The sequence below is a fragment of the Euprymna scolopes genome, chromosome 29, assembly GCF_053919585.1.
Source record: "Euprymna scolopes isolate OS-2025 chromosome 29, ASM5391958v1, whole genome shotgun sequence".
In the NCBI taxonomy this organism is placed as follows: domain Eukaryota; kingdom Metazoa; phylum Mollusca; class Cephalopoda; order Sepiida; family Sepiolidae; genus Euprymna; species Euprymna scolopes.
In genome coordinates, this window is record NC_136510.1 from 84,609,533 (window position 1) to 84,624,695 (window position 15,163).

General features: G+C 34.0%; 1 protein-coding gene across 1 annotated transcript in view; it reads right to left on the reverse strand.

Annotated features, from left to right (window-relative positions):
- Positions 1-5,848: 5,848 nt before the first annotated feature.
- Positions 5,849-15,163, reverse strand: part of LOC145252759 (uncharacterized) — a 148,231-nt gene continuing 138,916 nt past the window's right edge. Inside the window, exons 3-5 of the mRNA XM_080112642.1 lie at positions 14,113-14,280; positions 9,832-9,943; positions 5,849-8,712 (exon numbers count right to left, since the gene is read on the reverse strand). Of these exons, the coding sequence (XP_079968768.1) occupies positions 6,181-8,712; positions 9,832-9,943; positions 14,113-14,280 (2,812 nt within the window). The 3' untranslated portion in view covers positions 5,849-6,180. The remainder of the gene's footprint in view (positions 8,713-9,831; positions 9,944-14,112; positions 14,281-15,163) is intronic.

Sequence of the window (15,163 nt, forward strand, 5' to 3'; positions counted from 1 at the left end):
AAAACATCTGATAAACTTGATTCTTCCAAACAATATCTTCTGCTGGTTACTTGCTTAATTGTGAGTTTCTGCTACTGTTCCAGTAGTAAATATTGGGCTTTGCCTGGTTGTAAAATATGCTTGACTATGATATTTTAATTTGTCCAGATTTCGTATACATTATTATAGTCATGATTTCAAAAGTATTTGAGTGCCATCAGCTAGAACTGAAACTGAAAGCAAAACTGCAGCATTCAAAGCTGGTGATGTTACCACTGTACCAATGTGACACGTATACAAAAAATAAACTAAGATGAATGTACAAAATGTATAACGATTTTTTTCAATTTTGACCCCTTAAAAACTATTTTAATTGGCTAATGACCCATAAAAGAATGGTCCATAAAAAATCTAATCATTTGAGGCCCCTAGCCCCGTTCTGCGACTTTTAATTTTGAAAGAGATAGAGTTTGAACATATGGAGACAGATAGACAGACATAGTGAATTTTATAAATTAGATTATTCTTCGAATATTGCTAATTAATGTTTGTTCCTTTAAGGCTTTTCCCCTCTCTCTCTTTCTCTCTCTCTCTCTATCTATATATATCTATTAAAAACAAACTTCATTTTAATTGTTCTAATTAATCATAATTTGCAATTAACTCCTCAAATGATCCATCTCTAAGTAAATTTCTATCCATTACTATGTCCTTTGATCCACCGCTCTTTATTTTACGGTATCTATCATTCTAGCTTCCATCACTCACTCTTTATTTTTTGACAGTCAAAAGTAATAAAGGAAGGAAAGATAAAAAGATCGGAATAGTTCATTAGGGATTTTCATCCTACCCCCCCCCCCAATCAACAGAGATTAGATCATTCGTGCAATGATCCAGTCCCTGTTGATTTTGCGGTGAGAGTTTAGCTCTGTGCAGTTCTACGAGGGGTGTGCCATAAGTAATGCCCCTGACCCACTTCCATTTTTCTGATCTAGCTGAAATTTTGCATGTGTAATGATTTATATCTCTACGGGTTATGTGGCAAATTACAGCTCTGAACTAATTCTGGTTTCTGTTTTACAGGTGTTTGAACTGAGTTGGATGTGAAATGGAGCCTGTTGAATGTCGAGCAGTGATCCGGTTTTTGTATTTGAAAGGACGCACACCACAGAAGACTTTTGATGAAATGAAAGAAACTTATGGTGATAATGCCCCATCATATTACCTTGTAAAACGCTGGCATTGTGAATTCAAACATGGCCGGAAGTCTGTGGAAACAGCTCCAAAACCTGCTGGTTGCCCCCCCCCTTCTGCCATTAATGAGGCAGCTGTCTGTCAAGTTGAGGCTGCTATTTTGGAAGATCGGCGCATTATAGCCCAAGATGTCAAGATTAGTACAGGGTCTGTGGAAACTATCATTCATGACCATTTGCATATGCATAAGGTGTCTGCCAGATGGATTCCCAGGTTGCTCACACCATTCCAGAAGCAAGAACGCGCCGAGTGCTCGAGGATGAATTTGGAGATGTGCCAAGAAGATGAGTCAAAGTTTTTCAAAAGACTGATTACACAGGATGAAACCTGGGTCCATCACTATGATTCAGAGACCAAAGTCCAGTCAATGCAGTGGAAGAACTTGGACTCACCACCTCCAAAGAAGGTAAGGGTGCAGCCCTTCGCTAGCAAGGTTATGCTCACAGTCTTCTGGGAAAAGGACGGAGTAGTGATGACAGATTTCCTGGCAAAGGGTACCACAATTACAGGAACTTATTATGTTTAACTTTTGAGAAAATTAAGGGAAGTTATCAAAATCAAGAGGCAAGGCAAGGTACCCTCCTCCTGCAGGACAATGCTCTGGTCGACAACTCGCATGTCGCCAGATCAGAAGCACGGGCGTGTGGTTATGAAATCCTTCCCCATCTTCCCTACTCTCCTGACCTTGCACCCTCTGACTTTCACCTCTTCCCAGTCATGAAGTTGTTTTTGAAAGGAAAGCGTTTCCCAGATGATGCAGCCTTGATTTCTGAAGTCACATCATGGTTGGAGGACCCATCTGGGGTGTTCTATAAAAACGGTCTCCAGAGCTGCATCAAACGATGGGAGAAATACATAACTCTGGGTTGTTCCTATGTAGAGAAAGACTAATAACTGTGCCAAGTTTCGTTGCTCTACTGCTATGGGAAGTGGGTGTGAGGCATCACTTATTGCACGCATCTCGTAGAAGGTCCACTCTTCCAAATCTTGCTTTCTTTCTTTGAGAAGGGGTTAGTTTATTGCTACTGGAGAATGCCAACAGGACTGCCCACGCACTTTTAGAAGATCAGAGTGACCCTCCTCAGGGACGCTGACTTCTCAATCCCACTTTTCGACCCTGGTGTCTAAGTTCTTGCAGTGGGAAAGAACTAAACAGCGTTCATTGTATTGAATTTTGTCTATTTTTTATACTTGACTGACTTTACACTTACCCTTCTTGGATTCAATCAATACAACCCAGGCTCAGTAAGTGACCCAACGGGTTATATCCCCCTCCCCCCCAGTAATCTATATACTTTCCTTTGTTTACTGCAAACTCCTTTTTATTGTGGCCTCAATTCCAAAGTAATATTTGCATCCTCGTAAGTTTGACATGGGTACGCAGAGAGAACTATACCACCACCCCGCCCTAAAAGATCTTTTGCTTAATGAAAAATCCAGGAATGAAGAGGGCAGTAAGAAGAGAGAAGGAGGGGTAAGAAAAAAGCAGAAAGTAGAAAGGAGGAGATTGGAAGAGGGAGAAGGAGAGAGAGAGAGCGCAAAAGTAGAGAGAGAGAGAGAGAGAGAGAGAGAGAGAGACAGAGAGAGACAGAGAGAGGTTGAAAGAGGTAGAGAGAGAGGGGATTGAAAGAGGTAGAGAGAGAGGGGATTGAAAGAGGTAGAGAGAGGGGATTGAAAGAGGTAGAGAGAGAGGGGATTGAAAGAGGTAGAGAGAGAGGGGATTGAAAGAGGTAGAGAGAGAGAGAGAGAGGTGGGTTGAAAGAGGTAGAGAGAGAGAGAGAGAGAGAGAGAGAGAGAGAGAGAGAGAGAGAAAAAGGTTGAAAGAGGTAGAGATGGAAATGGGAGGACAATTTTATCCATTTTCAAGCTGGTACCAAAATAAAACTGAGTACTTTCACAATGGTGTTAGACTAAAATATGTTATAAAAAATGTTAAAAAAAATGTGAAATTCAAAAAGTCACACGAAATACACCTGATAAAATGCAATAGCTGAAATGTATACACACGAGCACACATGTCAAAATACTTACCCTATGTACTGAAAGAAAAATATTACATTCAATCATTGCCCCCCCCCCCCGGCTCAAAAAAGAAAACAGACAGCATGACAAAAGCCGGTAGATATTACCATAATATTTATTTTAAATAATAAAACCATATAGGAGTCAGCGATGAGGAGCTACTTTACAAAAACAGGTGATGTCACATTGCAGTTGCAACAGGAGTGGTAATAAATGTTGTAGTAGCAGTAGAAGGTGTTGCAATTGTTTCAATTAAACAAAGATAGGGGGAGGGGGATGACACCAGATGTGAGATGGCTTTAAAAAAAAATAAAAATAAAAAATAAAAATTGTAACTGCTTTGAGTTGCATGTATGTGAGTGGTGGTTAGGGGAGGGATTGTAAAAGAAAAGTATATTATTTTATTCATATGTGTATATGTATATATGTAGAGATAGATTTCATTTAAATGTGTATCTATCTAATGTAGATACACAGTTTACAAGCATCCCCAGATGGATGTGATTATTAAATTAGATACATGTGATCGGATTAATATTACAGTTGTGAATATTTACAAAAATGTTATATATTAATTTAGTGTCATCCATACAGGAATGAGAGAAGAGAGAAATGCAAAGAAATGATGACATTAAAATAAAATAAAATTGAAAGTAAAAAAAAATTATTGAAAATAAATAAATTGAAAAAATAAAATAAAAGTGATAAGTAAAAAAAAAATTATTGAAAATAAATAAACTGAAAAAATAAAATAAAAATAAAATAAAATTTTAAAAGATGAGAAAAAAAAAAAGAAGAAAAACCGTGGAGGAGAAATAAACTGTAAAGAGAAAAAAATGAGGGGAATGGAAAAAGAAAAAAAAAATTCAGGAGAGTAAACTAACCCCCACCTCTAAAACATTTTTTTTTTATCTTTCTTTTATGTGTCTTCCTGAAGTTCAGTTCGATGTAAAAAAAAAAAAAAAAAAAAAAAAAAACATGAAAAAAGTTTAAATGGTAAGTAAACATTAAAAAGAAAAAAAATTTTTTAAATAAACAAAAATAATTTTTGTGTGAATTTCTTGCATGAGAAGTTATTTGCACGTCTTTTTTATCTTCGGACTGTTACTTATTTTTCAACTATGTTTCAACTGATGCGTCCTTCAGGTGTACAGCCTGCGTTCACCCACAACGATGCACTTCCTGTATTCAATGCTCCACATGACGATTCATGAATTTAAAAATTAACATCTAAACAAACAGGAAATCATTAACGCATGAAATACACGAATAATCAATAACATTGAACACAAGAAAACAGATGAACAATAAACCTGTTGGTGCATTACGTCAGAGCTGGTCCTGAGACAAACTTGGAAGTTAGGGACCAGACAGCCAAGACCGAGAATGACTCACTACAAGTCAAAATGAGATCTGTGGGAACATAGAAAATGCTTTAAATATCTGTTGCAAGGAATTGTATCTATTTAGGGGTAGCTTTCACAAACTGTGAATCATAAATGAACTCAGGAGAGAGCATACTTTCAGATACCGCCAATAGCATAGGCCATGCTTCATGCCCTGCAAAGTTGGAGGGTGTGTAGCTTAAGTATAATAAACTTTGTAGTTTTATATAAAATGTCTTCTCATGTTGTCAAGAATGATCTGGCTATGGAGATTTATTTAGAATTCAACTTAAAGAAAATACAGAAAAATCTTTATGATGTACATACCCATGACGAAATGGAAATGTCATATTCCAAAAATCATATAACTGATCAAATAGTTTTATTTTTATAAAGAAAATGATTTTTAAACATTTTAAAGCGATTAATGTGAAATCAGTAACATTACAAGGTTGATCTCGTAAGTCTTAATTACTGTGGACTTATTTGTTTTGTTTTTCTTTTTCAAGATGGCGATGAAAGTCCCTTTTTGCTTAGTCATAAAGTTTGATTTTCTTAGTTTAAATTAAAACTACTTGATTGATTTATGTGATTTTTGGAATATGACATGTTCATTTAATGACAGGTACATACATCATAAAGATTTTTCTTTATTTTTGTTTATAAAATTAGGCTGAATTCTAAATGAAAACAAAGAAATCTTCATTTCATCACTCCAGAGAACAGAAACCCATAATATAACAGAAAGGCATATTGGCTGAAACACAGTTGAAAAAAAAAAAAAAAAAAAAAAAAAAAAGCTAATAAATAAAATGAAAAACCAAGTAATTTTTGAAAACTTATAAAATTACTAACTACTAATGATAAAATCAGCAAAAAAGGACAAATGATAAAAGCAATGTGGTTTTCTGAAGAACTAATAATAAAAAAAAAATAATAAAGAGGAGCCCCTTAGAATTTATTAGAAAGAACAGGGGGAGGTTTAAAGAAGGAAGATAGAGTGTAGCTAGCCCCTTCGTTGACAATGGAAAAAAAATAAAAGAAACGTCTTCATTCAGTAAATAAACAATAAACCAGAGTATGTTCTCTTTTTAACTTGATGTCACATGACAAAATGTAAGGGATTCTGGGATGGTCCATTTTGGAGGTTGGTTACCATCTCCCACTGTCATGTGGGAAACATTGTGTAATAGCTTCAAACCTTTCTTATTTCTTTTTCTTCTCCTTTACTCTCAATAGGATCAACCACACACACACACCCAGTTTGTTTTATATATTTTTTTTGTTCTTTTAAAACACTTTAAATCATTTAATTTACATAACTTGGTAAAGTTTGTATTTTTTTTTGTGTTATGATTAATTTAAAAATTTTTTTTTTTTTTTTTGGCATTTCCATAACAATTTTACCTTAAAAATAATTTTTCTTTAAACATTTTTTTTTAAGGTGATGGGAAAATAACAACAGTAGAAAAAAAAGAGAGAGAGAGAGAAAGAAAGAGAGCATCAATAGCAGCAGTGATAGCGATCTTAGTCCATAATCTCAGGTATCCGTATCCATTGGGGACTCTTCACGATGATGCTGGAAAGATTCCGATGGCAGAGTCATTGTAACGTCTGTCGGTTTTAAAGAAAAATGTGGCTGCTCAAACCCAACCTCCGCCTTAACGGAATCAGAGTTTGCATCATCGTCATGTGCAAGACCAATGACAGAATCTGGCTGGTATGGGGCACTAATGTCCGAGTCTGGCTGATTTGGGGCATTGCTGTTCGAAGTAGGGCAACTATCTTGCTGCTCATCTGAAAGATACGAAGAGGCTACTTCAATCACAGACTGTTGCTGACCTCGATAGGTTGGCGTATGGCACTGCAGCGCTAAGGCAGCGGTAGTTGGCTTGCTTGAACAAAATTTAGAGGAAGGCAGCGGAATTCGAGCAGTTTCAACACCAGTCATGTCCTCAGATGTGGTAGCCGAGACTTTACTAGTGCCAGTGTGGCTGGAGTCGACTATCGGCGTAGATTGCGATACGACTGGTGTTGTTGATTGTTTACTCAAATGTGAAGAATAAAACTTACTTTGAGAAGCAAAGTTTGGTAAACAAGTTTGTGGCAAAGCATCTGTTTTGGTGGCGCCAACTGAAACATTTTGTGATTGCATTATTTTGCATTCAGTACTGACGCTTGTGTCTTTGCCGCTGCTGCTACTGCTAGTTGCCATGGATACCGAATTATGACCCGGTTGATTTTGCATATTAGAATTATCCCATTTGGTTCTATCAGAGATTTTTGATGCCGATGAGTCGGCAAATTCCTTTTCACTCTTACCCACTTCTTTCTGGGACATGCATGGCGCCGTAATTGGTGATGTATCTGAAGCTGGTTTTGTTGCTGTTAAAAAATTAAAACTGTAACTAGCATCGGAGCGATCAATATTAGATTTTTGCAAAACTTCAGATGTAAGCTTTCCGACTGTCTCACCACTTAGATTTGACGGAGACATCATAGACTCACTTTGAGACATTTTTGCAGATGATGAAGGACATATAGATGATGGCTGTGAGGGGGCGTTTAGATTTTCTTTAGAAAAAGTCTTCAGTTTTGTCAAATCATCCTCAAGATCCTTTTGCAGAAAGCTACTGGCTGTCCGCACGGGAAGGATCATTTCTTTGGGGTGAGTGTTAGGCATCTTCGCAGGTGAATGCATCTCTTTGGGAACAACATGACGACCCAAAACTGAACCTGTGTTGTGGGCAGGGTTTGATGAAGTGGATTTTTCTTTCGATTCAGTTTTGGACTGCGTCGTAGTGCTAGGAGACGAAGAGGTGTTGGTTTTATTGACAACAGAGCTATGAAGGGGAAACTTTTCTGAAGAAACGTGTTTCTGACTGGAGGACATCTTCTTACTGGGATTTATCTTAGGCGAGGATGACAGATCCTCTTTGCTGTGGATAGAGCCCTGAACTGAAGATACAGCTTCTTGGCTTAAGCTAGTTGACGATTTTAATGACGATGCAGAATTTTGGACTGTGCCAGAAGATGAGCTGGGTTTTAAAGGGGTTTCATGCTTTGTGGATTTTAACAATGAGGACTTTGAGACAGACTCGGGCTTTACACTTGAAGCCTTCAGTCCGCACACCAGGGATGCAGGTTTCAGACTTGGCTCCTTTTTCACAGCAAAATGCTGCTGCTCTGATGACACGGATGTAGATGAAGAACTTGAGGAAGATGAAGAGGATAAGGATGATGACGAAGAAGGTGCAGTATACCACCGTTCTGAAACAGAAGAACCGGGCTTCCGCGTAGGAAAATCCTGTGTATTTATAGTAGGAATCTGCAGAGTTTTGCCTAAGAGATGTTCAGATTTCACACATGTTGAATGATCTGAGGAGTATGAAGAACTCTTTTGTTTTCCATATGCGAGATTCTGGTCATGCCGTGACGTTGATGTCGCCGAGTGACCATGTGCACGGTGTACAGCTGCTGAAGGCTCCTTTTTGGTAACAGAATGTTCCTTCTTTACAAATGATGCCAGCTTGAAAGACAGATTCTTTTTATGAGGCTTCGGATAGTTTTTGCTGGAATCGGGAATCACAGATCGATAAGTATTGGCATGGCTTTTAGACATGGATTCAGGAGTTGTATGAGAGTATGGAGTGTGTAAGGTTGGTGTTTTGACGCTAGTCGTACACGTTTGGGAAGACGATCCATGGCTTGCTACGGTCACTTCTTGTTTCACAGGGATATCATCCGGTTGGATGGTGGGCAATGAAGAAACGTCCATTTTCACGCAACCCTCTTCTTCCATTGGTTCTTCCTGTTTTCCGTCCAATTCACTAGATTCCTCCTCCTCCTTCGCCTCTTCTTCTTCTTCTTCCGTTTCTGTTTGGAGATCAGGATAATAGCTTCGGAGTCTGACATGCCAAGCAATACTTGTAACTGCTGATACAGTTTTGAATTGGTGGACAACATTTCTTGGGATGAAGTAAATATCGTTATCACGCAGTTGAATTCGAGCATAACGAATCCCTTCCCGGTGGAGCTGGTTCAGTTTGGCATCTTCAACCCAAGTCACACACTAAAAAGATAAGAAAAGAAAAGGAGAAAAGAAAATTCTTAAAAAACACATTCCAGATTAAATTCTTTTTGGAAATGTAGAATTTTTTTTTAAGAAAAAGAAAGTCAAAACTTTAGAAAAGTAAATAAATATTAATATATCTCTACTAGCAGGGAGACCTGATGTTGCTCGGGATTAAATGTGGATCGATCAACAAATGTTCCACACTTTCAATACTTTTCTTGTCATTTGAAGTGGTGAAATCGCCCATTTTTCAATCAAATCGACTGCTTGCTAGCTCTAGTCGAAGATCCACCGCGGTGCATCGGAGGAAGCCTTACTGATTAGTCCACAATATACTGTAGTCTACATTGCACCGTAGAGAACCTACTGTTGATTTTATAAAATTATTTTTATATAAAATGGCTTAAAATTTAATTTTAAAATGCAAAAGTCAAGTATCATGGTTCAATTGAGGTCTAAACAGAAACATTCATTTCAAATGATCCCCTCATCACAGAACCTACTAAACCTACTTTTATATGCCATGCCCTTCTGCTTGTGTGGTGATAAAATTTCTCAAACACACTTGTGATGTTAGGCTATATAAGGATGTCAACTTGGATAAAAATTGGACAGTTCCTTCTTTAATTCGATTTTTTTTGGATCATCCATTTTCAATACTTATCAGAGGCATTCCAATACAAAACCTATCGAAGAACTCTTAAACACAAATTACATTCATGCTAAATTAAAAAAAAAATTGGCCTAGCAGTTCTGGAGTGCATAAGGAACGAACTCGCATACAAAGTGCCTTTTATATACAAATATAAAGATATTGTTAAAACTGTAAGTTCTTTTACATTTATGTCTGTTATCTTCAGGACAAATGAAAAAAAAAAAGAAACCCAAATAAAAAATGGGGGGGGGGATAAAAAAAGGATAAGAGAAAATAACAGGGTGTAAGGAGAAAAGAAATAATGGATATGGGAGGGGAAAAATATAGTAAGACAAAATAGTAGAGAAAATAAAAAACCGAAGAAAAAATAAACAAAAACAATTCGAGAGGTAATGCTTGTTTCTTTCAATTACATTAAACTTTATTTGAGAAAAAAAAGGGAATGAGGAAAAGATGTTTACCTGAGATACAGGTGGTTCATGAAGGTCAAGTTGCATTTTGTTGACCACTTGTGTAAAATCTCCTGGGTGAAAGCAAATGACGTCTTTCACAACTCTGTTCTGAGTGGGTGGACTAAAAAAATAATTAAATAAAGAATAATTTTTATTTTCTTATTTAAAAAAAAATAAAAAAATTTTTAAAGTTAGTATTCACACTGATATTTAAACAAATGTGGGAGACGCAAGTTAAAAACTTATAATTTTAACTTATCACTCAATACCAGATTTACATATGAATTAGCATAGGCTGAAGCCCAGGTGCCACAAGATTAGAACTCCTGATAAAATTCAGATTTAATGGTGCTTTTCTACACTAATTTTAGATAGTTTTAACTTGTTTTTTTTTTTTTAACCTCTTGATAGATTAATAGAAAAAAAATTTGTCAATAATGTATGGATTAAACCAATGGTTCTAAACTTTACTTGGCTTGTTAACCTCCTGAGAGTTGTTTTATCATCTCTGTTCCATATATGCATATATGATAAAAAAATATCAAATGCATGCCTATTAACATATACATAATGTGTTTATGAACATAAAAATATATTTACAGCAGATTAAAATGCTATAAATAACATACAAAGCATGAAAAGTGATAAATATTTGTCTACATAAACTCAGAAACATCAATATTTAAATGCTACATACCATGTATTATATATCTGGGAGAATGGCTCTACAATACACACCAACCAAAGAAGCATGTATTCATTTTATATTTTTATTATATACTAGCAGTCCAACGCGTTGCCCGGTCATAAAATATGCATAAATATTATATTTTAATTAGTGCAGAATTCTTTATTTTAAACAGAAATACAGTAGGTATTAAAAATAACCTTAAATTCCTTTAAAAAAAAATTAAGTAAAAAAAAAAAGAAAAAAGAAAACGGAAAGAAACTGAGAAATGTATATGCGAGTATTATGTTGTATCTAAACAGTTCATTTCTTGTAAATAAAAAACAAATACACAAGCTAAGATCGAAACCAAAACCTAAACACAGTGAGTCAGGTATGATTACCATTCGGCCAGCGAGACACACTCTTTCAAAAGATCTTTTCAAACAAACTTATACTTAACATAAGGAATCTGTAATGTGGGCCATTCACATATGCACAATCGTGAAACAGTTAGCAAACAGAAAAATCCGACAACTCCCATGTACCAAATTTTCAATTTTGACCCCTTAGAAGCCCCTTTTCTGGATGAAAATCGATTAAAAACTTTTTACATATCTGAATATACCTATATACAGAATTTCAAGTCTGTAGATTAAAAATTTATTAAGTATATAGGTTGAGAAGTGTTCTCTCACTCACACACACACACATACACACATTTTATAGAATATAATTAATAGATTTATAATTGTTATACAAATGTTTTAGTCAACAAAATTCCATATGTATTTCTTACAACATACCTTGGAGACCTAAAGTACATTTTTTTTTCTTCATAGGCCCTCTTAAAACTTCTGTGGATCCTAGGGTGTCCATATGGACCCCTGTTAGAGAAATGTTATCTCTCTTCCCCTGATGGTAGCGTAATGCCCCCCCTCCCCTACATTAGACTAGGAGTTCCTGCTCTTGCCCTATGTAAAACAAATACTTCATCTAGTACAATCTGTAAGTAGGTTAAGAAATAAAAATTGATTTTTCTTTATCTATATAAAGTTTATGTACATGTTTATATATTTTCATGTACAGGATTCACACTGAAACTAATTAACTGATCATTATGCATTTTGTAACATAGCTGTTAGATGTAATGGTGAATATATTTAATTTAGTTACATACAAAAAAGGAGTAAAGAGGAAGCTCCTTGTAAAAATTCACATGTGATTTTTGTAAATTTTCAACATCAATTAATAAATATTGTCTAAATTTTAGTTTCTTTGGAATATTTTAAAAGGATTTTAGGTGGCATATGGGTAAAACTTCCCATTTTAAAATTCAAATATTTCAGATTTGCATTAAATTTAATCCATAATAAGGCATTCAATAAACAAAATTCTTTAAATTTCAATTTCATAAGACCCCTTTAATCTTAAATTTTACACATTTTCTATAACCAAGATAATCTCATGGATTTCAAGCAAGATTGGAATAAGGATTCTAGACATATGATTTAGTATCATTATATTTTGATTTTAACCTTTGTAAGAGAACATAAACGTGATACAAGATTATTCTATTCATAGAATTAATTTTACCCATAAGTGTTTTAATAAAGATTAAGGAGGGTGGGGGGAGGGAGGTCAAATAAATAATTAACCATTTTTAATTATACTAGTAGAACCCGTGTACTGGCGTTGCCCGGTAGAAAGATGACACAAACCATAACAGCACCCCCCCCCCAACCATAAACAAAGTAAAGTATGATTACTTGGCACATTATCACATGTGGATCACGTAAAATACTAACTATGGATAAATTGGTAGAAACTTTAATACAGAGATATTATTATTGAAAACTTGGAAGCTGGACGAATTTAATGTTTTGTTAGTTACCGATTAAACAGAGTTTGTAATCATTAAAATAAAAGTTATGGATGGAATTGTATCAGAGCACCCAAAAACAAATGAAAATATGATCAAAATCCTTCATGTGAATTAAAAGAAAAGTGTAAAAAAAATTAAATAAAAATAGGAATCTAAGATTTTAATTTTTTTATTTATAAAAACAATGAAATTAATAGTGTTGACTGTATGAAATTAAGGAAAATATGTAATGTAGAATAATATATGTACTAAATTTAAAAATTAGGTGACCAAAAGAAATTGTTATTGTTTCTAATAATCAATAATCAAATAAAAAAGAACCCGCAAAACATACAAATACAAAAATCATAAGTGATCAAAGTAGAAATTATTGATACTTATGCCGAATAAGGACTATGCTATCATAAGAAATTTCTGAGCAGTTAATGTAAAATGCTGAAAGGTGCTGAATGAAAATTTTGACATATTTTTTGTGTGCCATCATTGGCAAATTTAGTAAATATGGAATTATTATTTACAAAACTTTAAAATGTCAAATCAAGAAGAAGAAGAAGAAGAAGAAGAAGAAAAAAAACAGAAGAAAAAAAACATTCACTGATCATAAATAAATATTTATTTTTTGAATAACAAAGAACATATAGCAATCAAAAATAGTTTTGCATTGTATTGTTTAATTTGTTTTGGATTCTTTTCAAGAAATATGTTTTATTTTTTCTCCAGTGACTAAATGTTTCCTAAAAGGACGCTGGTTACTGCAATTTCATTGGCTCAATATTTGGGTACCTTATGTTTTTTATGAAATTACACAGAAAATTCCAACGATAGCACAGTTCATATTCTCCACAAATACCAATTTTTTATATTTATTTTAAATTGCATTACAATTATCATTAATGAATATTGATGTACAAAATAATTTACGTAACTGAAATAGGAAATGTTTTATTTGTTTAATAATGAACTAAAATAAAGTCATTGGCTTTGCTCTTTCTCCATAACGTCCAAGCTGTAATTGTTGGCATAATTTTTTTATTCTAAGATTATTCATCAAAATTACGGACAATGTAAAATATAATTGATCTTTATTAGAATATCCAACAAAACGGTAAGAAACCAACTATTCTACACACTTGAATAAGAATTTTATGTTAAAGAAAAGTATAAATTCTCTACATTTAGAATGCGACGTCTAAGTAGAAAAGTTTTAGCGTTTGTTTATTGTTTCTGAGAATACATTCTTGAATCTGAAATGTAATGGGCATTTATTAGAACAGTGAATAAAACGTCAACAAAGTAATCCTTCTACAAACTTTAATAATCATTTTGTGTTTTAACTTTTTTTTCAATATAAACATGTTCTGTATTTATGCATGGTAGGCATAATGGGTAAATGTTAAGTATGAAATAAAAAGATAATACTAGTTGCACCGTCAATGTTTATGAAGCTAATGTAAATATCTGGTCTCTTGTGGGTGCGTAACAGTAGATATTTTAAAGAGAGTGAAATCACCCCTGATCTTCTCAAAGGGTAACTACTTTGGGAGACTGGGACTTCTCAGAAATATAGGAATTTACTATATTGATTAAAATGGACAGATAATATCCACAAAACATGTAGCAGGTAATTGCAGATAGTGTGATCACAATAAATTTATGACATCTGTGTTTGTATTGCTTTAATGTCTTTTTCTAGAACTGTCTATGTTTTATTATTTATATAGATTCGTTATTTACTTACTCATTGGGGTTGCGAATTGCCTTGAGCACTCCAACAGCAGCAGTTGTGCGTCTATCAAAGCCATGTCCCACGTGATCCGCATGACAACGAGTTCTATCTTCCACTAAGACTTCACGCGGTTCAGAAGCACGTGGTAAATACTGCAAGTTCTTCAATTCATTCATACCTCTGAAATAAAAAGAAAACGTAAATAAATAAAAAGAAAAAAATATGCAAAACTCTGCAAATAATGAAGTGCAAGCACTAAATCAGCATATGTTTTTGGTTTACGTCAATTGTTAAATATTGGACATGAGGTGTTACTAAATCAGGCTGTTTGAAGATACTTTCTAACCTAAAATGCACCAAACATTGATTTTAGAGGTTATTTTTTTGTTCTTTACTTTCCCTTTACAAAATTCAATCATATTCTGCAAAACCCTAAACAATTTTCCTCTACAAAATAACCAAATCTAACACCACGTATAAATATTTGAAAAACTTGAAGCATAAAACTTTTTTAAAAATTACTGGATTTGGTATTAAATAACTCGAGAAGCGTCTGTATGGTGTAAAATAAAAATTATATTATATATATATATATATATTCCTATAAATTCATTTTTCTTTTGTGTGTATTGATATTCATATTAAAAACCCTCTTTTCTATTTACTTAAAAAGAAAATACAATTTTCTTATATATGGATTGTGGAATTGCATTCACTAGCAAAAGATCTAGCTAATTTGCATATTTTTTTTAAACATTCATTTTAATTAAATCCCTATTAGTTTTTTCGGTTTTCTTATGAATGATCATCTATTACGTGTAATTATATTCATGCAGACATTCTACATAATTTATAATTTGCATAATATTTGCGTAAAAAGTTTACAGTACACGCAAAATTGTTTCCATATATATTTATGTATACATATATATTTTTATCTATCTATCTATCTATAAAAGTGAACGTGTCTGTGTATCTGTGTGTACATTTCCCTATACAATAACTCAATGTTAAGTCTACAGACTCGAAATTTGATATACAGGATACTGAGATTTGGGAAAAT